The sequence below is a fragment of the Corapipo altera genome, unplaced genomic scaffold (assembly GCF_003945725.1).
Source record: "Corapipo altera isolate COAL_440 unplaced genomic scaffold, ASM394572v1 1, whole genome shotgun sequence".
In the NCBI taxonomy this organism is placed as follows: Eukaryota; Metazoa; Chordata; class Aves; order Passeriformes; family Pipridae; genus Corapipo; species Corapipo altera.
The window spans coordinates 12,319,346-12,346,330 of record NW_020884873.1 but is presented as its reverse complement, the minus strand read 5'-3'; the positions used below and the strand labels follow the sequence as shown (position 1 = coordinate 12,346,330).

The 26,985-nt window shown below is 40.5% G+C and overlaps 3 protein-coding genes across 12 annotated transcripts in view; 2 read left to right on the top strand and 1 right to left on the bottom strand.

Annotated features, from left to right (window-relative positions):
* Nucleotides 1-11,828, top strand: part of GLT8D2 (glycosyltransferase 8 domain containing 2) — a 17,853-nt gene extending 6,025 nt beyond the window's left edge. For all 5 annotated transcript variants that reach the window (XM_027662551.1, XM_027662527.1, XM_027662535.1 and 2 more), the window contains 7 exons: nt 831-999; nt 2,500-2,617; nt 3,865-3,949; nt 7,360-7,472; nt 8,151-8,317; nt 9,924-10,036; nt 10,804-11,828. In XM_027662551.1, coding sequence (XP_027518352.1) covers nt 831-999; nt 2,500-2,617; nt 3,865-3,949; nt 7,360-7,472; nt 8,151-8,317; nt 9,924-10,036; nt 10,804-10,976 — 938 coding nt within the window. In that variant the 3' untranslated portion in view covers nt 10,977-11,828. The remainder of the gene's footprint in view (nt 1-830; nt 1,000-2,499; nt 2,618-3,864; nt 3,950-7,359; nt 7,473-8,150; nt 8,318-9,923; nt 10,037-10,803) is intronic.
* Nucleotides 11,530-24,755, bottom strand: TDG (thymine DNA glycosylase). Of its 6 annotated transcripts, none has more exons than XM_027662500.1 (10): nt 24,484-24,522; nt 21,747-21,895; nt 18,908-19,137; nt 18,356-18,425; nt 16,330-16,465; nt 16,166-16,248; nt 15,983-16,077; nt 14,268-14,439; nt 13,824-13,952; nt 11,530-13,712 (listed from the first exon to the last, which is right to left on the bottom strand). In XM_027662500.1, the coding sequence occupies exons 1-10, from the start codon at nt 24,504-24,506 to the stop codon at nt 13,573-13,575; spliced, it is 1,227 nt and encodes a 408-aa protein (XP_027518301.1). In that variant the 5' UTR covers nt 24,507-24,522; the 3' UTR covers nt 11,530-13,572. The 6 variants fall into 6 exon arrangements, with proteins under 6 accessions (XP_027518301.1, XP_027518309.1, XP_027518282.1 ...); XM_027662508.1 differs by having other exon boundaries at nt 11,530-13,709; XM_027662481.1 differs by lacking the exon at nt 24,484-24,522 and adding an exon at nt 24,737-24,755 and having other exon boundaries at nt 11,530-13,952; nt 21,747-21,840.
* Nucleotides 24,722-26,985, top strand: CUNH12orf73 (chromosome unknown C12orf73 homolog). The gene is made up of 2 exons (XM_027662563.1): nt 24,722-24,986; nt 26,624-26,985. Exons 1-2 carry the CDS (start codon nt 24,879-24,881, stop codon nt 26,717-26,719), a joined length of 204 nt encoding a protein of 67 aa, XP_027518364.1. The 5' UTR covers nt 24,722-24,878; the 3' UTR covers nt 26,720-26,985.

Sequence of the window (26,985 nt, the reverse complement as noted above, 5' to 3'; positions counted from 1 at the left end):
GCTTATTGATTTCAGATAGACCATCAGATCTTGACATTTTTCAGCAGAAGTTTTTGCTGGAATATTTATAGTGACAGAAACCTGCTGGGGTTGATATGGTTGAGCTAGTACTAAATGTTAATACAAATAGCTTATTCACTGTTCCCAAGGAAAACAAACTCTTTCTGGGTATAAACCATTTATTTTCAGCATATTTTGGTTGGGGTTGTTATGACTTAAATGGTTATATTTTAACCAATATAACTATATCCATTTAAGTTCTGTAAGTTAAGCAGTGCTAGGGATAAAAATCTTCCTTATCAGTAATGTGACCTGATTCAGTATTATTTAGAGATTTTTTTCCTTTTATCATTAGTAACTTCCTGCTGGCACAAACTTTTGCACTGTTCCTTTTAAGCTGACTTCCCAAAGAAGTGGAGGTCATATAACTGCAACTCTTCTTGACTCGGTTCTTTCCTTTCATAATTTTGGAACCTATTGTTCAATTTGTACTAGATATAACTGAGAAGTAGAAGTCTCAAAGGTATTCAAACCTCTTCAGGTTTCATATGAATAAGCAGCTACATGAAGGACAGGCTGAATTGTGACCCTACTGAGAAGAAGATGCTGAGAACTCTCTTATATATTCTGTTTGGAGGCATCCAGCAGTCCAGTCAAACCTCACGCAGTTCTGGACTAGTGACAGCTCATGCTGTGTGCCTTGCCAGATGGGGATTTGTATAGAATGTGGTAAGGAAATGGGGTGATGGTGAAATGATTCCACTGCTCATGAAAGTATTTATTCATTCCTGGGACCCAGGTCTGATGTAAAATGGATTTGTTTCTTGTAGTTGATCTGGAGAGTCCTGAGGAAATGGAAGAAGAGATCCCAGTGGTGATCTGTGCTGCTGCAGGCAGGATGGGTGCAGCTGTAGCAGCCATCAGTAGCATCCACAGCAACACAGAGGCCAGTGTTTTGTTCTACATAGTTGGGCTGAAGACAACCATCCCACATATTCGGTATATACCAGCCTTTCTTTGCTTCATCCTGAAGTTAGGACCGGGTGGTTGTTCTCCCTAGCACAGGGATAGACTTTGCAGGACCTTTCAGGGAAATGTTTCTCCCTTTTATTTGAGTAGTGCTATTGGTAGTAGCCCCCAGGATTCTGTACGTGTAGGAAGCCACTGACTGATGTAAAAGGATGTGAAATAGCCAGACCATACCCAGACCTGTCCTTCTCTGCTTTTTGTAGATAAGCTACAGAGGAGTCTTTAGTAAGTATACATATTCCTACAATCCCACTTTGTGGCACTGCTCTTACCTCTCATCTGTCTTAAGCTTCAGAACTGTTTAAAATTAATTTCATCTAAGAGGATGAATGAAAGGTTATAAAAAGAATCCCAAAAAGCTTGTAACGAAAGGATGTTTGGGTGTTAAAATTTGCAAACATTGTCTTTAAGCAGAGAAAGGTGTGAAGCAAAACTAAAGCAGATTTCTTAGCGGGTCTCACCTCTGGCCTGTGTGCCACAATTTGTGTCAAACTGAAAAAATGTAATGAGTGGGGTCCCCCAGGGAGCTTTTCACATCTAGTTCATCAGCAACCTAGATAATAGAGTGAAGAATGTTCTTTATGAATCTGCAGTTGGCATGAAGCAGCAAATTTATTGAGGACAAGAGCTGAAAACAAATTAATCATGGTGAACTGGAAAAATTAACTGTAAAATATGATTAGAATCAGCAGAGGGAATGACAAGGTAATGTTGGTGGGAACAGCTGATTGTATTGGCTCAGAGTGAAGCAGAGGTTCAGTAGAATCATTTGGAAAACTGCAGAATTATGACTGATAACTGACCACACTGATTCAAAAAACAGAAGGCATGCATCAGTGGTTATACATGTTGACATATATAACCAGAGGAGATGTGAGGAAACTTTTTCCAATCTTGCAGACATTATTAAGGCATCAAAAAAGTGTGGTTAGCTTTAGGTGCCTTCAGGAAGGATTTAGAAGAGAGGTCAGAGGAGAAAATAAGCAGTGCTGATAAGTCTGACAAAATAATGAAAATATTAGTTTAGTCTGAAGAAAATATAATTAGCATGTGATGTGGCAGTCATCTAGAAGGACATAAAAGTGTAAAAGGGAGAAAACTAACCTCTACTTAAAAGCATGGTAGATAGGTTAAGAAATAATGATCTTTAATTATACAAAGAAATCCTAGAAAAATAGCACTTATTGCTAGTGATGGTGAAAGATGGGTCATTTGGGCAACACATGGAGTCTGGCTTTGACAGTGCTGTGGGGTGTTTGTTTTGTTGAGGTTTTTGTGTGGATTTTTTTGCATTTTGTTTTAAAGAAATATCTGTGTGCAATGACTGTAGACGTAAGTGATTCTGTGTTGGGATAGAAGAGATGAGTGAGCTTTCGAGCCCTCTTATTCTCCTAAGAGTCTGTGAATTTCATACCAGAAGTACTTGCCACACACTCAATATTTCTTTTATCACTTCTTTTTTAATCACAGAAAATGGATTGAAAATTCTAAACTGAAAGAAATAAAATTTAAGGTTGTAGAATTCAACCCTATGGTACTAAAAGGAAAAATCAGACAAGATGCATCACGTCCTGAGCTACTGCAGCCTGTGAGTAAATGAACACCACATAACAAATTTTTTGGGTTTTTTAACACCTATTACAGGCTTTAAAATGTCCTAGATCTGTTCTATTACATGTGGGGGTGTAAGTCAGAGAAGCCAAATCAGATCCAAATGCTATACCCTGACTTAAGAAGGAGAAATGCCCTATAACAAGCTCCTTGCAACTTGTCTGTCTTGCTGGGACCTTACTATTTGATTGCATAAAATTGGTAAATTGAATGTATTGTATCTTTGACAGTATATATTTGTTAGAGGGGAGATGTAATAGTGTTCACTGTGCCTTCATGATGCTTGAGCTGGCTGCCTTCTGCTCATGTCCAGGGTTAATTCAGAGTCTAATGACTAATCTAAATTCCTGGCTGTCAGAAAAGGCAAATCAGATGTTAAAAATTATTAGGAAAAGAGTAAGGATCAAAATAGAGAACATCAGTTTGCCACAATGCAAATCCACAGTTTTCTCTCATCCTAAATGCTATGTGCAGTCTTCGACCCCTTGACTGAAAAAGATGTAGCACCACCAGAAAATCTGGGTTTGTCCAGAATGTTTATTCACACTGGCCTGCTCTGAGCCTTTGACATTTCTAATATCTGGAAAAGATTTCATGCAGGGAATCAGGGGGTTAGAGCTGTTCAGCCTGGAAATAGTGGACTTTTAGCATGAAAATAGTAGTGGTCTAGAGAATGGAGTGGTGTGAAGGGCTGAGTGGAGGATGGTTGCTCACTCTCTTCACATGTAAGAACTAATGGCCATGAGATAAAATTAGTTGGACTGACAGTCAGCACAAACAAGAGATGTTGCACACTTTTCATGCAATGAGTGCTACATCTCTGGAATTCTTTGCTGGATGTACAATTCTTGTGGATGTACAAATGTACAGGGATTCAGTTAGGACTGAAGTTCATATTTAAACAGATCACACCTAGATCAGAAAATCCCTTGAGCTGACAATGGCTGAAAGCTAAAGGATTCTGTGATTCTGCAAAGAAGCAACTGGTTTGGGCTGTTTGGTTTGGGCCATGGCAAATAAATATGGATTGATAATAACGATAACAATAATAATAACAATGGATTCAGGACACTAGTAAAGCTGGGGGGGAGGAAAAAAATGATCACTGGCTAGTGCTCAGTTAAGAGATATTAAAACTGATTGTTAATAGAGATAGAAGTGTGAGACTAGTACATTAAACAACTTTACCATTTAGTCTTTACCTTTTTTTTTCCTGTTTAATAGCTGAACTTTGTTCGATTTTATCTTCCTTTGCTTATCCAGAAACATGAGAAAGTAATATATTTGGATGATGATGTTATTGTTCAAGGTAAGCTGTCATCTGAATAGCAGTTTCTAGCAGAATTAAAATTAAAGATATTGCAGCTTTTATGATCATTTGGAAATAGATATAATGGAAACTAAGGCAGCTGCTAGGAGTGTTGAATTTAGGGGAACTACAAATAATCTATTTGTCTAAATGAAAGTCTGAAGAAGAACTTATCTGCATATGTTTGGAATAATTGTGATTGAAATTGTATGTGGGTTTCATTGTAATTGATTCTGGTCAATTCTTGAATGATACAATAGATTTCACTCAGGTGCTGCAATATTTGTTAAGTATGTGACATGCATTTCCTGCTAGTATTTGAATTCCCCCAAATACTACCAATTCCTTATCCAGAATTGCTGTTCTTGAGAGCAAAAGGAATTAACTCAAATAAGAGGATTAAAATTCCGAACACACAAAATGTGATTTGAGCATCTTCAGCTCAGAATCCAAAGCAATTTGCAGAGTCATGATCAAAGATCTCAGAGTTCCTAAACAAATGGAAACAGTTAGAAGATATTCCAATCCTGAAACATTTTTTTTTCCTTATCATACAAAGTAATCTAATCAGAGGAACAACAGTGGTTTTTTTAAGTTCTGTTTCCCAGTAGGGTTTTTTTTTTCTGTTAAAAGTTGTTGTTCTCCCTTGTATAATCACATTTTCTTGTTATTTTATAACACTTTTTAGTCAGGGTGTTGTGCTTTAACCCTGGTGGGCAGCTAAGCACCACACAGCTGCTCACTCACTTTCTCCCCAGCCCCAGTGGGATGGAGGAAGAGAAAAGGGTCAAGATAAAACAATCAAACAAATAATTGTTTAATAAGCAAAGGATAAGTGGAATAAGAGGGAAGAGAAGAAAACTAAACCCCTTAGATGGACAATCCATACCCAGTTAGTTCCCAAGCACAAGCTGGCTACCTACACCTCATCTCTCCTTACCTGCCCCAGATGCCCTCTTTCCCCTTTTCTTGCTGAGCATGGCATTGTGTGGCATGGAATAGCTCTTTGGGCAGTTCAGATCATCTGCCCAGTTGTGTTCCCTCCTGGCCTCTCGTGCACCCACCAACCTATTCACTGAGGGGGGCAGAATGAGGAACAGGGAAGGCCTTGATGCTGTGCAACCGCTGCTCAGCAAAAGCCAGAACATGAGTGTGCTAAAAATCTAAACCTCAGCACCATATGAGCTGCTATGAAGAAAATGAATTCTATCCTAGCCAGGCCACAGGGGCAACAAAACCATTTTACCTGTTCTTGTTAAACATTAAAGGAATGTTCCGATGAAAATTTTCTTTGGAAAGAAAATTGTATAACTACAATAAACTCGTTGCCCTAAATTAGTCTTTGCTGTAAGAACATTAAGACCACTGAATTTACATATGACAAAAGTATAATTCTCCACTGCTTTTCTACACCTTTTTCTAATTTTGTCTCTTGAGAGACAGATTTCAGAACATCTGCACTTAAAGTGTTGCTTTATAAAAGACGACTAAGCCACTCTGCCTTTCTTGTTTTAATTTGCAATAGACTTCGTATCACAGTTCTTAAACATGGGTGTTTCTCTGCTTTTTGTTGTTCTGTTATCAATGGACAACAGCAATATTTAAGTCTTCGAAAAGTTCTGAAAGTCTTCATTTAGACTCCAGTTTCATGAGTGGTTCAAGCTGAGCCCACCACTTCCCCTGCAACCCCCCCCTGCACCCGTGCAGGGGTTCATCAGGAACGCGATTACTTTCAGCCTTAATTAGCCCCCTGGTAGCGTGGCTGGGGGGAGGAGGTGAGATAGGACTTCCTCTTTCACTAGAGGTGTCAGTTTATGTCAGCTGATGGTGTTTGTGGAGCTGCAGGATAAAGGTGCAGTTTCTCCTTACAGCTCATGGTTGGCTGCTGCTGACCAAGTGGCCTCTCCTGCCCCCAGGCAGCTCCTGTTACTTACGTAGGATCTGCAGTTGTGCAGCTGCAGAAGAATCTGATTCAGCTGGTTGACCTGGCAGAAGACTAGCAGTACAAAATGTAAAAAAAAAAGAAACCAAACTCTTCTCTTTTTTTTTTTTAAGTCTTTTTTTTCCTCCTTTGTTTCAGTCAGCCTGTCTTGTTCACCCTTTGGCCACACAATCATAGGGCCCACAAGAAGGGAATAAAGATGGACATGTGGGAGTGAGGTGGAGGAAGAGAGCTTGTCCAGGCAGCTACTCCCTGTGTCTTAGCTGTAATTTGAGACTGTGCTTTCTCAGATGTCTCTGCAATGGGAGTGAATGAGACTTCTCATGGGATAGGGAGAGAATGGGACTGAACTTTGGGATCATTTCTTTGTTGGTCGTTGCTTTCAGCAAGATGGTAAGAATGAAACATACTGAACTTGGAGTGTTGGCCCAGAATTCTTTGCTTTGATTTTTTTTTTTTTACTTGTTTTTGCTTCTCAAGAGAAAAGCACCAGCTGTTTAGAATCATGAGAAAACACTTAGCAAGGCATGCTGATCTTCAACAATTAAGTGTCCTACTAATTCAAATTCTATTTTTGGTGGGACATGAGTTTCCAGCCACCTGGTGAGTTCAGACAAATACATAATCTCTGTTTATTTCAGAAATACTAGTTCCAGTGTTGGCAGTATGGGGAATGTTTTTGGTTAATTTTCTTTTAATGAGCTCACCTCAGGCTACTGGGACATGGCCTTCCAAGATAATTCACCTTAGCAGTGACCAACCCATGCCCAGCAGCAGAGCTGGTAGCTGTAGGAGTTTGGATGCAGGCTCACTCGATTGCTGTGGCAGTACTGTGCTTCCCACCCACCCTGAAACTGTTCTGGCACATCGTGGGTACCTGCCAGTCAGGTGATGAGTGAGGTGCCAGGCATTAAGTTATTTCCCTCCACCAGAAAGGAGCTGGATGGTCTGCGAAGCCAGCAGGGATGGTCAGGAGTGACAGGCACATTTCTACTAGCCATTGCTGGGAACCTAGGTATCTTACAAGGAGGTGTAAATGCAATAATAACAGGAAAAACCTGATCCCGTGCAAGAGATTGAAGTGACACCTTTGTAGGACTTGAAGAGGATCAGAAAAATTGCCTGTGCCCTCCCTCTCCAAAGGCAAGCTCTGTGAATACAGAATTTTGTAACCAGGCTTCTTAACAGTGTAATCAGCTTCTGCTGTAAGTGATTTTGGACACTCAAACCAGAATATGAATGTATTGAATACCAGTGATAATATTTAAAGATAGACCTTAGACATCCAGGTACAGGACTGAAATTTGAGAATTGTCCCATTTTACAAAATTCAGCCTTTATCAATATCTGGGCTATCCCTGAAAACCAGTGTGTTTATAAGTAACATATATGAGAATGAATGCTATCCTATCAACCCTGTAGCAATGCAGTAGGTGTTGTTTTATGCTTTTGACCTTTCTGTAATCAGGTGACATCCAGGAACTCTATGATACTAAGTTGGCTCCTGGACATGCTGCAGCTTTTTCAGATGATTGTGATCTGCCTTCTACACATGAAATGATTAGAAGTGTAGGGATGCAGGTAAGATGCCATTCTGGAATTCTAACAATTAATTTGTTTACCCATAAGTGTAAGAAGATTTCATGTGTGTTCCCCAAAGTTAAAGTTATATATATAGAGAGATATTTACTTTTATAATAGTTTTACTGGTAATTAAGAACTTTTTGGAGTAACTCCATAGTGCTATGCAGAATTGTTTCCTGTAATAATTTAAATATGTCTTGTTCTTTGGATTATACTAAATTATGTTTAGTATTTTGCTATCAGTAGATAGTGAGCATTTATAGAACATCTAATGAAGACAGAATGTATGATATTTGTATTAGTCACATTGGGAATGAAACCTAGGAAAACAATTTAAAGACTAATTCCTGGGCTGAGTTCCCCAGAATTGTCGGTGCATCCCTCTAGTATTACAGTGTGATGCTGCATATTTGGTGTGAGCTACTGAAAAACAAAGATGTGGTGAGGGAAGAGCCTTATCAAACTTCCACTGTACCATACTGTGGAAAAACTAATTTAGTATCTGGAAGTATCCTGCCTTTCAGCCTTGTGTCATGTGGAAATCACTACACATAACCACCATCTAGAAATTCAGCTTTGGGAGTGCCTGTTTAGTCTCCCTCTCAGTGATAGACAATGAATGTACACATCTTTAAAAAGATTCATAGGGGATAAACGTAGTTTTTTATTTCTTAGAACACGTACATGGGATTCCTGGACTACAGAAAGCAAGCCATCAGAGATCTTGGCATCAGCCCCAGCACCTGTTCCTTTAATCCTGGAGTAATTGTTGCTAACATGACTGAATGGAAACATCAGCGGATTACGAAGCAGTTGGAAAAGTGGATGCAAAGAAATGTAGAGTATGTGTAGAAATCTAGCTTTGCACTTTACTTTTCATACTTGGTTTACAGTTTTATTTTCTGTTTAAAAGCTCTTGAAAGTTTTTTTCAACTCCAGGTAGTCTTTCTTTTAACTCCTGTTTCAGCATTTCCATCTGTTTAAATATGACCAATTTTGTACCAGGAAATGACCAGCTGGAATTTTAGTGTTGTGTTTAATGACAAACCACACATAATCCTGAGGGACACTGAGAACATGTGGTTCTCATTTTGGGTGACCAACTTTACTTGGGATCAAGCCACTTAATGATCTTCCCTTCCTGAGGCTGGCTGAAAGAAGGAGGAATCTTTCCTTGTTTGTGTGGGGACTCTCCTATTGTAGCATCAGCCAAACTGTAATTGGACACCATCTTTTTTTTTTTTTTAATACCAGTAGAAAAGACTTCTTTTTCTCTAGTTGAAGGAAATTTGACATGAAAGATATCTTTATGTTATTGACCATGAATAAGTCATAACACAGTGAAACAAGCACCATTCGTTATTTACATTAGTTCCCTGTTAACCTGTATTTGAAAACTTGACTCTGCAAAGGATTGAATTTCAATTTAGTAAGGCTAAAGTGCCACTGAATGGTTTGTGCTGTTGGGCTGTGTCCATTACTTGTTAGTTTTAGAAATGAACAGAGGAGGGACACAAATGAGAAGTATGTGAATGACTGAGAAGCCGAATATTTTTCTCTTACTCTGCTTATGTAGCATATCCTGACAAGCTATTGCTGTGCTTTTAAAGAGATTTTAAGAGTGAGAACTCCATATTACTGCAAATTCGATCTATAAAGTTGATTTTGTGCCTTAATAACACATTCATGCTCCTTTTAGCTGGATTTTGAAATGGCAGTGAAAAATAATGCTTATCAATTGAAACTCAGTTTTGAGGGGAGGTTATGATTTTTTTGTTCTGTGGCCTTTCAGCGCCTCTCTGTACTTCCCAGGTTTCCTCCCCACGGGACTGGGTGGGTGGCACAGTGTCCCAGATGTGGGGTGGCTTTGCCCGTGTGCCAACTGGTCAGCAGGGCCACCAGCACATGTGGACAGACATCTAGCTGCCACCTCCTAATGCCTCCCTTTACCATGATTAGGCTTGATCTAGCCCTGGATTTACCACAAAATCCATAGGAAACTAATATTCTAATTTATGCTAACTAGGCTTTGACAAAATCCAACCAGAGGTCTAAAAGCTGGGGGAGGGGGAAAGGGAAAGAAAGGGAATGGAAAACATGGAAATATGTACACTTTCTTAAGAAACCAGGCTAAATTATGTTTGATTCCTTTAACAGCTTTCTTTTCTACAGTTAACTTTGTCATTATTGAGGACTACAGGCTGTGTGTAGAAGAAACTGGCTTCATGGTGGGTTTGACTGCCATTTTTCTTGGTAGGAACAATTTACTCTGTGGGAATTGGAGTTACAAATACAATCAATTAACAGCATAAGGAAGGAGTCTGCTGAAAACTGGCCTGTTCAAAATGATTTTGAATTTTGCCAGAATACTTATTTTTTAATCTTCTGCCTTTTGTGCTAAAAATTCTTTGAGGTTTTGAACATACTCTCTCTTTTTTCCTTTTGCAGGGAAAACCTCTACAGCAGCACCCTTGGGGGAGGCGTGGCAACCTCTCCAATGCTGATAGTATTTCATGGAAAGTATTCCTCTATTAATCCTATGTGGCACATAAGGCATCTTGGTAAGTTTAACTTCTCACTGTTTCCAAGTTGGAACTAAAGTGAGTGGTTTGTAAGATCCCAGTGCAGGACCTTACATTACTTTACCTCAGGCATTGCTTTTTGCCTCAGGTCCACAGCACATAATCCTCACTTCCCTCAAGGCTCATGAGTCCTGCTTTCTTCAGGGCAGGGCAGAACGTGGGAGTTGGATGCAAGTATCCCAATAGGTCAAACAAACAACATATTTGCATCCCTGCAAAAAACCCAAACACCTAATAGTTATGAAATTGGATGAAAAAAGGAAAAAGACCCAAATACCAAGGGCAAAGTTACATGTTTAAAGACCAGCTAACCTATACTGCCATCAGCTATGAAAGAATATGTGAAAGATCTGCATATAGTCAGACTGAAAAAAATCAGTTTTTTCTAGGTGCAGGTGGAAGAATATGGGAGGCTGGGCAGCATGTGTTGTCAGCATTCTGGAGGATGCAGTTACCTTTCACCTGGGAGTGAATTATCCTAGGAAAAACATGTCTTAGCTGGTATGGTAAAATGAATAGATTTTATTTTGCTTTTAATCCCAGCTATGCCAGGATGATAAAAGCGTTGAGAGAAGAAACTTGCTGAAATTTTTTTGCTGATGCAGCATTAAAGGCATCAAGCTAAAAAAAAGCTACTCTGTCATACAGCTATTTGATGAAACCATACTAATAAGACTTCTGAAAAAAAAAATCACTTGAATTTAACTCTATAGTGGTTTTTTTTTTTTTTTAATCTACCCATGCAGGTTGGAGTCCTGATGCCCGTTACTCAGAGCAATTTCTTCAAGAAGCTAAATTACTTCACTGGAATGGGAGATACAAACCTTGGGACTATCCCAGTGTCCACACTGATCTGTGGGAAAACTGGTTTATCCCTGACCCTTCAGGGAAGTTCAAATTAACTCGTCCTGATAGCTGATACTGATACAACTTAAATACTGCCAAACATAGTGTATTGGATGCATGTAATAGTTTGAGACGCAGCATACGAGGAATATGATTAACTGATTCTAGAAAATGAAGTATTTGTTAAATATATGAATAACTGACCATCACTTTTGTGTGCTTAGGGCTTGAGAGGGAGGCTGGAGTGACCATTACACGGTTCAGATTATCCTGACTTTCATGTAAGGTGAGGAACTAGGTTTACTTGACAGTGAAGTATTTTCATTATACATTTACAGAGATAAAACTCGGTGCCAGACAGTGTACTTTAATTTAAGGTCTTTATAAATAAGACTCCAATGTCTTCTGGTAGAAAGACCTACCCAGCAGATACCTGCAGTATTACACACAAGGTGTCTTTAGTTGTCTGGCCCACATTGAAGAGCATGAAGTGAGATCTTAGGCATATGTTACTGAGTTGTGTTGAGTGGTGACTCTGTTTTGAGGCGTTTCTGCGTATGACACATCCTGTAGTGCACTTAGACCTTTGCTAGCAACATGTGAAAGCACATTCCAAGACACTGCAGTACAATTCCTGATTTTATTGTGAAACATGGATAGATTTAAGACAGATTAAGAACTTCTGTATTACTGTAACAAAAAGAGCACCAGTTCTGAGGGAGGACACATAGAATTGCAGTATTTAGTGAAACGGTCATTGTAGACTTAACTGTATTTTGTACCCAGTGACTCCTTTAAAGAAGACACCTTTCCCTTCCACTCAAAGAGGATAGCCTTTCAGGAGTTAAATCCTACCGTGCTACATACTCAGCAGTGCTAATTCCATGCTTCCAATTTTGTTGAAAATAAAATAATTGAATTGTAACAAATCCCTGATGCAAGATACTTTGAGCACCTGCAGGAAAACACCCATGTAAACAGCAATACATGATACAGTACACTTTAAATAACAGACAAGTCCTATACCTTTCTGACAATATACAGAATAGCTTTATGCTGAAGCTAATAAACACAATCAGAATCATAATGCACACTTTCTTGATTTAAGACGCTCAGAATTAAGCCACATAATTTGGGAGAAAACTGTAAACATCATGCCTGCCTCATAACAGGTTGAGAGTGTGCAATCTCTGGGAGAGCTGTTATAGCAAGATTAGAACCTACACTAACTAGTTACACACTACTGCCAACCATTGCTGGCTGTGAAGAAAGGATAAATTACGCCATACAGGACTCTCTGGCCCGCACGGAGTGTGGAGATACTGTTTGTATCTGTTTTTCAAGTATGTGAAGCACCAACTATCATAAGATCATCAAAACTGTAGTGTTTTGATCAGCTTATTGCTTTTACTTCATCTCTTCCTCACATGATAAAGGAGGGAAAGAAGACGATGGTTAAGCACCAGGATGGAATCTCGTTTCTTTCTCATTAACTAATATTGGTCAAAAATGTATATCATTTAGGCAAGTTCCTTAGAAGGGAGCTGTAGTTTCTACAGCCAACTTCTTATTCATGGAACAGCTGCTCCTATATTTAACTCAGTATTTTTTGCTTGTAAGAGGAATAAGAAGACCACCCTCTACAGACTGAAGAGAATGGAATGTTAAAACCTGCTAAACTGCAAACTCTTTTCACCCTGTGCTAATTGTACATGATGTAAACGATGTAGCTGTACGTGATTTTTACAGAGAACGCAGCCTTTCAATTCCCTGACATGTAATCTGTTCGAAGGGGTTGTCTACTGCTGAAGGTCATGTGAAGAGACTAATCACACAGTAATGACAGTGGTTTGAATGCTACAGAATTGAAGAACCACCACTGTTGTTTGTTTTGGGGCTTTTTTCAAGGAGTTCCAGTTCCTTACATTGTACTTTCAGAGGGAAAGAGTTGAAGTGGTAGGGATATCTTACCGTAAGCCAGCTCAGCTAGAATATTTAGGCCCTGTCCTGTGTGACACAAATTTTCCTCCCAGTGTTGTGACTTGAGAGGATGTCTTCACTCCCTTAATCCTGAATATGGTCCACTCACCAAACAGACAGAGCTCTCTCTTCCCACCCAGAAGATACTCAGTACTCACAGCTGTAGAGTGCAACTTTCTGCACTTTTTAAGAAGGTAAAAGGCAGACTTAAAAAGCACAATTTCCTTAACTGTGCATGATTAAAAATATCGCTTCACATAAGTTAAGGGTACACTTCCCATTTTCCCCTCTGGATATAAAAGGATTGTGAGATATCCAAATATTGAGGCATCAGTAGGAAGTATACTGCTGCTGTTACTACTACATTACAATTCATGAAATAAAATTAACGCCCAAAAGAAATCTTCACAAATGAGAAAGCAATTTGTCAAAAACTGCAAGAAATGGCATACATTAAATATAAAACTCATATACAAAAAAGGGCTAACTTTTTTAAAAAAAGTTTGAACAGTTCCTTAAAATCATCTAGTTCATCGATTTCAGCCTACCACACACTTACTTTGGACTATAATAAAATAACTAGGGGAGATAAAATACTATTAAAATGCTTCAGTTGGAGAACCGAGGTACCAATCTTGGTCACTGCATTAAAACTGCAGCATGGATGCATAGCTGAGAAGGAACAGCCCCTACACGCTGCTTCCCTCCTCTTCCTGTGTCACACCGGCATTGAACTCTGGTATCTGGTCTGCAAAGGACTGTGTCATCCACTGTCCATTAGGAACCATACCGAAGGAGGACCCCTCGCAGTACTGTGGATTGCTTCCCCCTGAAACAAAACAAAAATCCCACTGTTTACAACATGCAGCTGACACCCCTGAGTCCTTGTTCCCAAGCAGTGGGAACATACAGCCTGAATGCCCAGAGTGCTGCACTTTACCCGTTCCGTTGGAAGAGAAGCTGCACTGCTCGCTGTCATACGGTGCACGATCACAGTAAGCTCCTCCATATGCTGCTTCGTAGCCTGGGTCGTATTTTTCTTCTTTGACAGCCATCTTTTTAGCATCCTCTGCAGAAACAGAACACCTCAAGTGTTAATATTTAGAACAAATACTATCAAAGAGCACTTTGATCAGAAAACACTTGAAAAACAGCCACAAATTCTACAAGATAATCCCCTGCTCCCCTTATAGAATTTAGGCTGTACTATAAAGAGAGTGAAATCTGTAATTCTACACAACACAGTTTAGAAAAGATGACACATCTGCCTCCCTTCCCCCCATCCCCCATTAAATTCTTTATTTCTTTCTTGCTTGGGAAACTTCTAGTTGTCTTGTACACTACACTGCATTTTAATAAAGGGTTAACAAAATAAGCACTGTACCTTGTGCAAGTTGCAAGTCGAATGTATACTGCACCTCCTGCACGTCTGTGTTTGGTGTGATGCCTTTCAGTTGGTCCCTTAAGTCTTTCAGCTTTATGTAATAATGAACTTTATCTTGTGCCCGGGGAAACTGAGCACATCTTGCACTGGATGATGGCATAACGTAGCAGAGCTTGAGACAAAGAGCAAGAAAAGCAGCATTATTGAGCTATGAGTTAATATTTAGTGCGTTGAGAACAACTTAACAGTTAAGCCCACTGCTTTAACCCTTTGTACAAACTTCAACTAATGCCAGAGGTGGTCGTGGAAAGGGCTAAAAGGAGTCTTTAATTTTTCTTGTCCAGCCAGCTGTCTTGCCCTGAAGAGAGGGGCCAATTATCAGCTGCCAAAGTGAGGACAATTTTCACCAGTTATTTATGTGCTGCAGGAGAAGCAGAACCAGTGTGTGGTACAAGAAATTTTCAGTGTGTGCCAGAGAGTGGAGCACACTGCAGAGCTCCCTGAGCAAGCAGAGCCCTGAGCCAGAGAGTCCCCAGAGGAGTAAGTGGCAGCATGCAAACAGCCCACACCAGTGAGGGAGGCACCACGGGTTAATTAGCTTGGCTTCTGGGCCAACAGCATCCACAGCACACATGCCAGGGTGTGAAACTGCAGTTAGTAAGGATGGTTGGAGCCAACTCAAGTGTCTCTGCCTCTGCCAACAGCCTTAACTAAAGACATCAAGTTAGTTGAGCAAAAACAAACTGTTCAATCCTTTTATCGCCATGCAGTATTTAAGAACAAGTACCAGTAAAGGGGATTATTTATCTTTCTTACAAATACATCTACTGCAGAAGTCTTTAAGAGCTACTTAAGAAAGCAAGCACTTTATCAACAACAGTTCTTCAGGCTCTAATGGCAACACTTCACCTTTAGAGAAAGACAGCTTAAACTTGCAGCACTAGTAATTCGGGACAGAAATAAGACGAAAAACAATCCCAACTTTTGAACTGACAAGGTAATGAAGCTTTAGAATAAGCTACCTTGGCAGGTAGTGTAATTGCCTTTGCCCTAACCTGTTTACAAGAACATGTTAAACAAACCTATTTCTGATGATACATAGCTGGTCTATTGAGATACTTTCCAGCACTAGATGTCTGTGACTAATGCACTCTTCATCAAACTGTTTGTTTTATCTTCAGCACCCAACTGAACTTCAAACTGCAAATTAGCCCAAGGAGGTCCAGACTGATGGCAGTGCTTGGGCATGCCCAGCTCCTGTAATGCTGTAGTGGTTGTGTGTAATAGCACAGTGATGGACTTGCTGTTCTTTCTGCCCCACAGTGGCATTACCACCACCATGGTCATGTTCAGTATTAAAGTTCAGTAATACAAATATCCAGCAAATTGGACACAGGGAATCAGATTAAAGTTATCACAAAAGCATGCATGTATTATCTGTACTTTAGACAGTTGTCAGAGAATGCACTAACCAACTAATCATAATACACCATTTCCCAAATAAAATCTGCAAGTCTGAAGAAGCTGCATGAAAGATGTGTCCGAAAATTGCACTATCCCCCTTTCTCTATTTAGGTAAAAGCCTTTCACATCTCTTGTACTTTGGTCATTATCAGAATGTACTTGGTTCATTGTCAGAAGTGTATGCAAGTCCTGAGATTTTGTTACTTTTTAAATGGAGTGCCCTGTTTTTTTTTCTTAGTCTCAATACTCACAGTTTCTGTATCTGGCACTTTGTGTGGCTGCAGTCCAAATTCCAAGTTCTTAACTTTAATTCCAAAAACTTCTCTACTAAAAATTTCATAAATACCTAAAATAAAAAAAAAAAGATAGGATAAGTGTGAAGAAAAAAAAAAGCTATTGACAGAAAAAATTAATTTAGAAGTCAAGGTTCTCACATTTTCCATTGAAAACTGCTATACGAGGTTTATACTTTTGTAGCTTCTGCATCAGAATTCGCCCTCCTTCCCGAATCTCTTTGCTGAAAGAGAAGGTACTCAAAATTATAATCACAACTATTAATTCCTTAACAAGCATGATATATTCCCCCTTGCTGCCCTACCTAGAAAGGTCTTTGCTTCCAGGTGTTGTCCTTTCAACCATGTTCGTAAATCCAATCCCATATTTATGTGGCAAAGTGTGGTCATCCATATGGTTCAGTTGTTCATTACTTAGACCAGACATGAACAGACACTTCCCTGTGGAGTAAGAAGGTAGATACTGTGACAAATAGAAACCCAATCGGGCAATTTCCAATCAGAATTTATTATATGATAAAAGCAAATTCAGCGCTGGGTGATCAGGTAGGGGTCCAACAACTCCCAACACCTGTCACACCCAAAGAAGACAGTTGTTCCACATTTATTTCCAGCTACTACATGAATATTCATTATACATAAGTATAAACATTACACATTGTTAGGCACATGAGTATAAACATGTTAGATACATAAGTATAAACATTACACATTGTTAGGTCATACATTCAACAGATGTTTGCTTGTTATCTATGCAAAGTTATAAATTTTAAGAAAGGTGCTATTATCTAGCTAACTAAACAAAATTCTCTCACTATAAATCCTACACAGGGTAAAAGGGAGGTAACTTGTCTTTTTTCTTTTCATAGGGGCCCAATTAAGTTTTACAATTTGTTTTTCTTTTCTCTCTCCAGGTCATATTGACCTTACACTGTTTTCTCTTAATTAGCTCGAATCATTCTCTCAGTTTATCACAATACATATTTGCCTATTTCTATGGAAAAGAAAGCACAATGGAAAAAACTCAACTGTCAGAATACTGGAATGCTAAAGAAAGAATCTATTTTAACAAAGCATCAGTTAATTTGGGAAGATTATTGCCCTATCTAGAAAAGTTTAAAATAACGATTATTACTTTATCTACTGCAACAGAACACAAAAGCCCTAGTGAACAGGAATTCCTCATCATGATCCTGTGTATGGAAACCAGTCTTTTATCCTAAAAGTTCAGTACAGAGCTTTAGATTTTGTGACTCACTTAAGCAGGGAGCGAATGTGATCAATATGGATTCCGTGGGAAAGAATGTGGCAAATACAATGTGTCAGCTTTCTTTTACAAGCTTGCCGTTGCTCCTCCTTGCCCTGAGCCTCTGGGACAGAACTGCTGACATCTCACATTCATATTTAGCACACAAAAGTAGAGTTTGGGCGATGTGCAGTGCCAGCACAAACCCACGCCAGGTAGCTCCCAATGATTTGGGAAGGTTACAAACACCTGGATTTGCCAGAGCACACATAGCTGGCCTGCTTCTCAGTAAAGGAGGTGATCAGTCTGACCAGGCTGCAGAACACTAGAGAAATACCCAAGCCTGGTTTTGGGTCTGCTGGGCACCAGGAATGTTTTGACTGGAATATCACAGGGCTGCAATTAGCCCACGTGGAGCTCCCTCCCACCACCACGGTTCCTATAAGCAGAACTGAGCATTTCAGAGTTCAGGTAGGATCTTTTTTTATGAGAACATGATGCAGCAAATGCTATACTGAAAATGGAAAAATATTTAGGACAAAACATCTGTCTGGAGAATCAGGTACATGCCAGATGCACATGTCTGCTGGGAAATGGCAACTGGCTTTGCTTTTTCATCACTTAGAAAGCTTCTAAAGAAGAGATGGATGAATAAATGCAAACAGAAGAGGGCTTGGTGAAACACATTTTTTTGGATGAAGCTTGTAGTTTTATTTTACATCAGAAATCGATGCTTATTGACTCACCCTTGATAAATGAAGTACTAGAGATTTAATTTTTATTCCTTAAGCTGCACACTAATACAACAATAAGGTATTTGGTAACGGTGTGTTTGCCTGACAATTCTAAACCTGCATCTGAAGTCGCTGATTATTTCTCTTTTATTCCTTTTTATGTACAGTATTTGACAGAAGTACTTATGGGATTTAAATCACTCTTGGATGGTTAAAAGTAAAATCCCTCTCTGCATCCAAAACAAAAGAAAATCAGGAGAAAAACAAAACCCAAACCAGTTTAATTAAAATACCACAAATTCTAACAAAGTTCTGCAAATTCTAAAAGAGGAAAGGAAAATGAAAACGTACAAAAATGGTTTCCAGGTCCCGGGTAATGATGTCCTTTGTAAGCTGCCATCAGGCCAGGGTTTATGCCAATCTAGAAAGATATCAGTCCATTTGAACAATGAGAACATGGCTTGTAGTCAGCAATTTAATCAAGTTACAGCAAGGATGTTTGATTCAATTCTCTCTAAGTTACTGTCAACAAACAAAACTGTGTTAATGGCACCTTCCATCATTATTTTAAAAAACTGACAGTTTTACAGCAGTGCCTCATTTAGCTGTGCAATGCCAAAAGGGCAGCTCACAGTGTGCAGAGCTTCCAGTAAACAAAGCATCGAGTAACGGTCTCTCATGACACTGTATCATACCTAAACCTTAGATTTCTCAGAAATTAGGACTACGCTACTATGGCTTTTAACAGAAAAGGCAAAGCAGCTCTACACACAGGAAACAGTTTATATACTTTATCTTGCAAGATCTTGCCATATAAGCAATATAGATAAGTCAGCAGAAGGAATGTAAATCATAACGAGTACAGGACTTTTCTACCTAATCTGGTAACTCTGAGTTACTTACTATTACAATGTCCAGATCAAAGGTCAAAATATCAGGCAAGGTCTTGGTCAGAAGTTCAGCTTCAGATACACCATTAAAACGATCCACTTTCCTTTTGACTTTAAAAGTATCTGTGATCTTTTCTTGTTTGCCTTTTGACTTGGCTGTTTTTTCTTTTTTAGCAGCAGGCTTTTTGGGTTGCTTTGGCTCAGTTGCTTTGGCTTTTCTTTTCCTTCCTCCTTTCTTAACTTCTGAAACACAAAGCAAACATTCCTTTTGTACATTTCTAATGTTGCAGTGTCAAAAAGACTCAGCTAAATGTATGGATACAAAAAGATAAGTTTACCTTCAAAATTCACTAATTTAAACAATTACCAGATGAATCTCAGTTTTGCAGGCTCAATACAGAGCTAGCTTAGGTGTCTCTGTACCACACACAAACACATCACTCTCAGACAACTACACTGACTTGGAATACAAATCAAGAGTAACCCCATGACTGGGTTATGTTGTTTACATGTTTTATGCCACAGTCCTTTGGAAACAGTTTCATTTCTTTTGGAGGATATGCCAGAGCATCAAAGCTTAGGTTCCAAAGAATGTCACAGGAAGTTCTAGTCACCTATCCACCCTTCAGCTTCTAAATATGAAAGTTGAATGTTACAGGTGACATAACATCTTAAAGAAACCAAACTGCACGTCTAAAGCAAAAGGGCTCAAGGATTACCCACAGTGTCAGGTATGAACTTGTCAGGAACACAAGCACAGAGGCTGAACGCTACATAAGCTATTCACACACTGCTGCACTCACATACCTTCACACACTGCTTCCAGAACAGACACTGTCCAGGGCAGCATTCAGCAAGGTAATGCAGCATCTCAATCTGAGTGACACCAAACATTCGTTTTTATTTACAAAATGCCAACATGAAGTAGTCACTGTTCACTCATCTGAAGCTTCTGGCTCTTAAAATTTAGAGATTCAAGCACCACAGGTACTCGCCATGACATGACCACCCAGAGAGTACTCTCTATCTCTATGTTCATTAATAATGTCAAGCTGTAGAACACAACTTGAAAAATATGAAAACATACCTAGCAGCAATCAGCTGCTAAATAGACAAAGTAATCTATTACTTTAAAACCGAGACTTCATCTTATTTTCAAACTTCATAGATGAAAATCTCCCTCAGATAAAAAATAACTATGGTAGATACCCAGAGACTGCCCTAAGTCTGTAAACTTTTTTGGAGCTGTTCTTGTAAGAAAGCTGTGTAAACAAAAGGGAAAACAAAAATAACGTGAAATTCCCACGGCATCACTGCAGCAACTGCTTAGGGAAGCTTTAAGTAACTACTCAAGCTCTAGTCTAGTTGCAATGTAGAGAACAGAAGGGTCTAGACTTGGTGAGCCACATAAACAGCTTTTTTCTACCCCTTGAAGAGTTAGAAGGTTTTTCATGTGACAGCATAATGCCACATAATGCTCCAACTCACAGTAGTCAGAGTATTTTAAATGAAGCAGGATAATGTTTTTCTAACTCTCACACTTGATCAGGTACCTACCAACCAGACACTGTCATGGAAGATGAACAATGCCAGGGCAGCCTTTCAGAGGATAATCCTAGAAATCTTACTATTTTCACCACAGCAGTAGCTGGACTCCAAATCTTTGTCTTTCATATATGTTCCTGTAAATTTCACAGACATTTGATAAATATTCCATCCCCACCTTTGAAGGCCCTACTCAACTTACAGTTCTTGCAAAAAACAACACTAGGGAACAGCTTCCTAACAGACGATCACGGTTGTCCAAAAATACTTGCAAGTGCAGTCAAACAGGGTGCTCACGGTGACACTACGTTATCCAATACTAAAACTGCAAAAGAAGACTCACTACACAGCACCTGAGATGCAGTCTAACTGAAATGAATAATACTGTGACAGAATTGAGCAGTCACAACTATTTTAAACTGGAGGTTTTCCTCCTACGATTTTATCTGGCCACGCATTACAACTTTAACAAAAAAAAATGGTTATCAAGCAATGTCATTGCATGAACTGGCTGATAAGTCTCCTTGGTACACAGAGCTCTGAGCTGTATCTGAATATTAAAGTAAGGTGAAACTCTGTGTGTGAGTATTGGCTGCTGAATCAGAATTTAGGCATAGCAGAGGTCACTGCTTTTTTATGTCCTAAGAGTGAGCACGGTAACAGAACAATAGATGTCCCCTTGGCACAGCTACTGCAAGGACTGAGTGTACAAAATCCTAAGGGGGGAAAAGAAAGGCAACATGCAAGTACAGAGAGTACAAAACTTGTGTCATGCACAGGACACTTTCCAGCACTGTTTGCATTTTGTTTAAATGAGCTGCACTAAACCAAGTGATTCTTAGTCCATACAACCAATTCCCTACCTATGACCACTACAACACTAAGGAACCATTTAAACAAAACATTTCAAATAAACAGTATTATATTGTACTTCTCCTGCAGAAATTAAAAAAAAAATTTTTTTGAACTCAGAATTTTTAAAACACACCTTCTCTAACATAATATTAAAACCAATGACATTAGCTAAAAATTATGCATTTATCTATTTAAACAAAATTTTGCTTTTCCTGGAACAAGATAATTGTGTGAGACTGAACAACCTGAATACATTCACCTGGGTTTACTTCTTGTCTTTTTAATTATCTGTTAAAACACGTTACTTGAAGAATACAGTTAATCAATACTTCCTCAGACAGCACCAAGAAAAGGAAATCCAACATGTCCAAAGAAGCAGTTTAAGAGCAATATTTTTTTCCCCAATCAATTACTGCTGTTTTAGCTCTCTTAGCACAGCCCAGTCAATTTACCTTTCGGAGGCTCCTGAGCAATGTTTGGCTCTGGAATGCCCTCTAGAGTCGGCTGCTCAGCCATCGTTTCCATGTTGGGCACTGCAGTCATCATCTGATGGAATGGAAACGAGTAAAATGCTTGAGCTTGCTGAAGATATGCGTAGTATCTTAGGAGGGAGAGGAAAGAGACATAATTTGTCAACAACTTAGAAACTTGGTGATGTACCGTACAGACCGTAAAAATCAAACTTTATCAAGGCTGGCATGTATCACACTTATATTCTCCAACCACTCTATTAACAAGGGAGTAAATTATCCAAATCCGTGAAGCAGTCTGGCTGCTGAGTTGGTATCAGTTAACAGTACAGATCTTGTGATCACTATAATGTGGAATTAACACAACACTGGTAAGTGAAGTGTAGAGCTTTACCCTTTTTTTCAGGAAAAAACACTCTGTAGCACACACTTCCAAAGCAAACTATCAAACACACTGGCAATTTACAACACAGGTGAGTTAAAACTCTTTGGACTTCAAGTTTCCCAAATTTTAAATTTTTTTTAATGTTGCATCATTTACTTGATCTGGTAAGATCCAGAATGGATGAATCATTCTGGGCTATAAGGCATGAAGAACACACACAGCCTTTGTTACTATGCAGATCATTAAACAGCTTTAACAAATTGTGTGGCAGATGTTGTCCAGTTATCACACACTGGATCCCAACTCAAAATACTGCACTTATTCTACATGGAAGTGTTCACATACACAAAAACTCAATTTCCTTCCATGCATAAAGATAGTTTTCCATATACAACTTTCTTCCTCCACACATTTATTAGTCACATACAGCCCTCACACCCCAACGCAAAATTCTGCTTTATACTGTCACTCCTTTCTACCTACACAGCCATTTTCTTGGCCACAGATTCTGCTGCTATAAAAATACATAGAAAGGATTTTGTGAACAGTAAATTTTCAAGAAATAATTGTATCATCTCAAAGCTATTAACAAAAACACCAAATAATTTTTAGACATAGACATATTTGTCCAAGAAAGCCAATGGCATCCTGGCCTGTATCAGAAATGGTGTGGCCAGCAGGACCAGGGCAGTGATCAACCCCCTGTACTCAGCACTGGTGAGGCCACACTTCAAATCCTGTGTTCATTTTTGGGCCCCTCACTACAAGAAGGACTCTGAGGTGCTGGAGCTTGTCCAGAGAAGGGTAACAGACCTGGGGAAGGTCTAGAGCCCAAGTCCTATGAGGAGCAGCTGAGGGAGCTGGAGTTGTTTAGCCTGGAGAAAAGGATGCTCAGGGGGAACCTTATACTCTCTTCAGCTATGTGAAAGGAGGTTGTAGCCAGGTGGGGGTCAGTCTCAAGTAACAAGCAACAGGACAAGGGGAAATGGCCTCAAGTCGTACCAGGGGAGGCTTAGACTGGATATTAGGATAAATTTCTTCATGGAAAGGGTTGTTAAGCATTGGAACAGGCTGCCCAGGGAACTGGTTGAGTCACCACCACTGGAAGTATTTAAAAGCTGTGTAGATGTGGCACTTATGGACATAGTTTAGTGGTGGGCTTGGGAGTGCTGGGTTAATGGATGGACTCAATGATCTTAGAGGTCTTATCCAACATAAATGATTCTGTAATTCTAAATATCTCAAAAGAAGGGGCCATTCACTACTACACAATGAATTTTTAAGAATCCCACTGTAAATCAGATTTATAACAGAACAGCCCACACTCTTATGATCAAGCCACTGATTTTGAACCAAATACCTGTCCTGAATCAAGGAGAATAAATATGAACGTAGGTCTGTCAGATTCCCGAGGAAGTTGCCTAATAAAGTCATGGGAGATTTTCAGAGTACTGTGAATACTTTAACCCCTCTGCTGGAAGAGTTCCATTTTATATAAAATACTTGTGCAGCTACCGAACCAAACCAAACTGATCTTCAGATTTGTGTTGGGAAACACAACTGAGACGTGCAGAATCCAGTTCATAAAGTAATAAAAGCTTAATCATGCAGAGCAGAACAGAGTGAGTAACAAAGATGTGAAACCAAGGCCAGATGCCTTCTTGTAATACAGGCCTTATTTTATGTGTATATAAAGTATCCTTCTTGTAAAGGGAATAAAATTTCCTTTCAATAGAGAGAAAATTCATGCCATGTCACAAACAAGTCCTCTAACCAATTGCAAATGAGAGGAAAGAGAACTTTTACGCCTATCTCTAAGTTTCCTACATATTTTAGGCCACATTTCTTGCGCGTGGGTTCAGAAATACAATTCTTTGTTACTGATGTACAACAAACATAACAAAATGTCATGGGACATTTGAATAAATATTTCCAGTTCCACGAGGAAAAGGCAGTGATTTATTCCCCCTCGCCCTACGTCCCCCCCCCCCCCCCCGCCTTCAGTTCATGCTAAAAATGAAAGAAAAATTAAAAGAAGGGTAGAGAAGATTTGTTCACAAAACAAGTATTAAATAATACTCGGAACAAACCCAAGTATTAAACGATTTTCAGCTCCCCCTCCGGACGCAGCCACGACCGCGGCCCAGCGCCCCGTTCCCCCCTCCCGGGGCCCGGCCCCTCCGAGCCCCGCTCTGCGCTCCCCTTTGTGCCGAGGAAGGGGCGGGAGGCTCCGCCACAGCCCGGCCGCGGGACGTTGGGCGAGCAGGAGGAGCAGGACCACGGCGGCCCCCCCCCCCGCGAGGCCCGAGCGCGGCCGCGGGCGGGCGGCGGTACCTGCCCAGCTCCTGGGGCTCCATGGCGGGCGGGCCCGTCCTTGTCACCGCCGCCGCCGCCGCCACTGTCGCCGCTCGCCCCCCGCCCCCTCCCCCCGCTCGGCGCCCCGACCGACCTGCCGGGCGGCCCCGCGCCACGTGACCCGCGCCGGCCAATGGGCGCGGAGGGCGGGGCCGGGCGGGTGTGCGGGTATCTGTGTGCGTGTGTCTGTGTGTGATCCCCCCGTGCCCCGGGGGGTTCTGTCGCGACTTACCGCGCTCTGCCGCGATACTCCTGCGCCAGGGGCGGGCCTCCACTCCCTCTTCCCTTTTCCTTTTTCCCTGCCCCGCTGCCGGCGGCGGCGGGGATGACGCACGTCCGGTGCGGTCGGTGTGTGCGGAGTTCCCGGCCCGGCCATGCCCGCCGGCGTGCCCTGGCCCACGTACCTGCGGGCGCTGGCCGCCAGCATGCTGGCCATGTTCGCGGGGGCCGAGGTCGTGCACAGGTACTACCGGCCGGACCTTGTAAGTGCTCGCAGGGGCCCGGTCGGTGGTGGCGTGTGTGCGGGATGGAGGCTTTGCCCCCGGGAGGCGTCCGGCCTGGCTGTGCACAGAGATCGGCCTCTGCCCGGGCACCGTCCGGGCAGCCGGGACCGTGCTCTGCCCCGGTCTGGGCTCCTCAGGACAAGAAAGACAGGGAGCTACTGGAGAGGGTCCAGTGGAGGCTACAAAGATCATTAAGGGCCTGGAGCATCTCTCTTATAAGGAGAGACTGTGGGAGCTGGGCCTGTTTAGTGTAGAGAAGAGAGTGTGGATGAGAGGGGCTCTCATCACCGCATATATAAATATCTCAAAGGCGGGTGCCAAGGGGATGGTGCCAGACTCTTTTCGATGGTGCCGAACGACCAGCAATGGCCATAAACTAAAGCACAAGAAGTTTCCCTTTAACATGAGGAAGAACTTCATGTTGAGGCTGGCAGAGCACTGGAACAGACTGCCCAAGGAGGTCACGGGAGTCTCCCTCTCTGGAGACATTCCAAACCCACCTGGATGCATTCCTGTGTCACCTGCTCCAGGTGACCCTGCCTTGGCAGGGGGGGCTGGACTGGATGATCTCTGGATGGTCCCTTCCAAACCTAATGATTCTGGGATTCTGTGACTTCTCTGGGGAGCCACCTCCACTCTATTGATGTGGTACCAAAAATAAAAGCTATGTAACCCCCTTCAAAAGGGGTCTCTGCTGTAGGAAGCTGGGTTTTGAAAAGAGAGTTCAAAAGTGGTGAGAAGGGGCTGTGCTAGATTTAAATAGACTTTGTTTCGAAGACAATCAAAAGTTGACTTTAGAAATGACAACAGGCAAGGCTGTCAAAACTACTGTCACAGAAATAAACCAAATGAAACCACCCACCAGGAATATTAATGGTTTAGTCTGTTGGAGGCCTGACTTGTACGTTTTCCCTCACCCTTCTGCTCTTGATTTTTGTAATTCACTGTGCTATTTTCAAATGGAAAATAAGTTTAAAAAAATTACCATGCTTGAGCTGTCACATCAAAATTTAAGCAATGAGGCTTAAATCATTGATAGATGCATTAGAATTTATGTATTTTAGTAGTCTCTACTGTCACCTTCATTTATTCAGAATGATCAAATGATCTATATCCCTAAAGTAGGATGAATTTTGAGGAGGTATCTCGTTTTTGAAATGTCATGTCATCTGGTACCTTTTTATTTTTAAATTTCATCTTTGACTTCAATGCTTAATTTCTAAATCAGGAAGGTAGAGGCAGTGAGACATTTTCTTCTGTCACCAAGAGAAAGAGTAGATGTGGAAACTTCAACTGTTTTAGACATCTCTAACAAGCTTACTTTCTTTAATGGCAAAAAAGCAGCTTTGTTCATTTAAATGAAACTGTTAATTCTTTATTTTACCTTATTTTTTTGTTTTCCCAATTATATTTTGCTATTTTAAAATAAAAGTCAAATTACAAAAAGGTAATAATTTTCAAGATGTTTTGCATATAGTAATTATACTCTGCTCAAAGAAGAGGGCAGTATAATCACAGTTTAGCTATAATGCTCTTACAGAGTGTGATCCTTTACTGTTTTGTGAGTTTAGTGTTCCTTCTGCCACAACACTGATGTCTTTCTCTGTTTTTAATAGAGCATACCTGAAATACCTCCTAAGCCTGGAGAACTGAGAACAGAACTGTTGGGTCTAAAAGAAAGATCAAGCAAAGTTCAGACTTCACAGCAGTGACCAGAAGTTACTTCCGTTGTGAAAACTAGGACTGATAAAATATTTATTCAACTGTTTAAGTTGCAGAAATAAGTATGTGAAATACTGTACTGCCTTAATGCATTTTTGCTTTCCTTTAAGCAGAGTTTCAGGCAGCATTTAAAATAAACGTACAATGAGTATTGTTGTTAAAAGTCCAGTTGGTTGTGTGCCAAAATAGTTGTGACTTCTTAAATCTGGAGTGCAGTGTAACTATCCTTCAGAATAAAGGGTTAAACCATGACAAA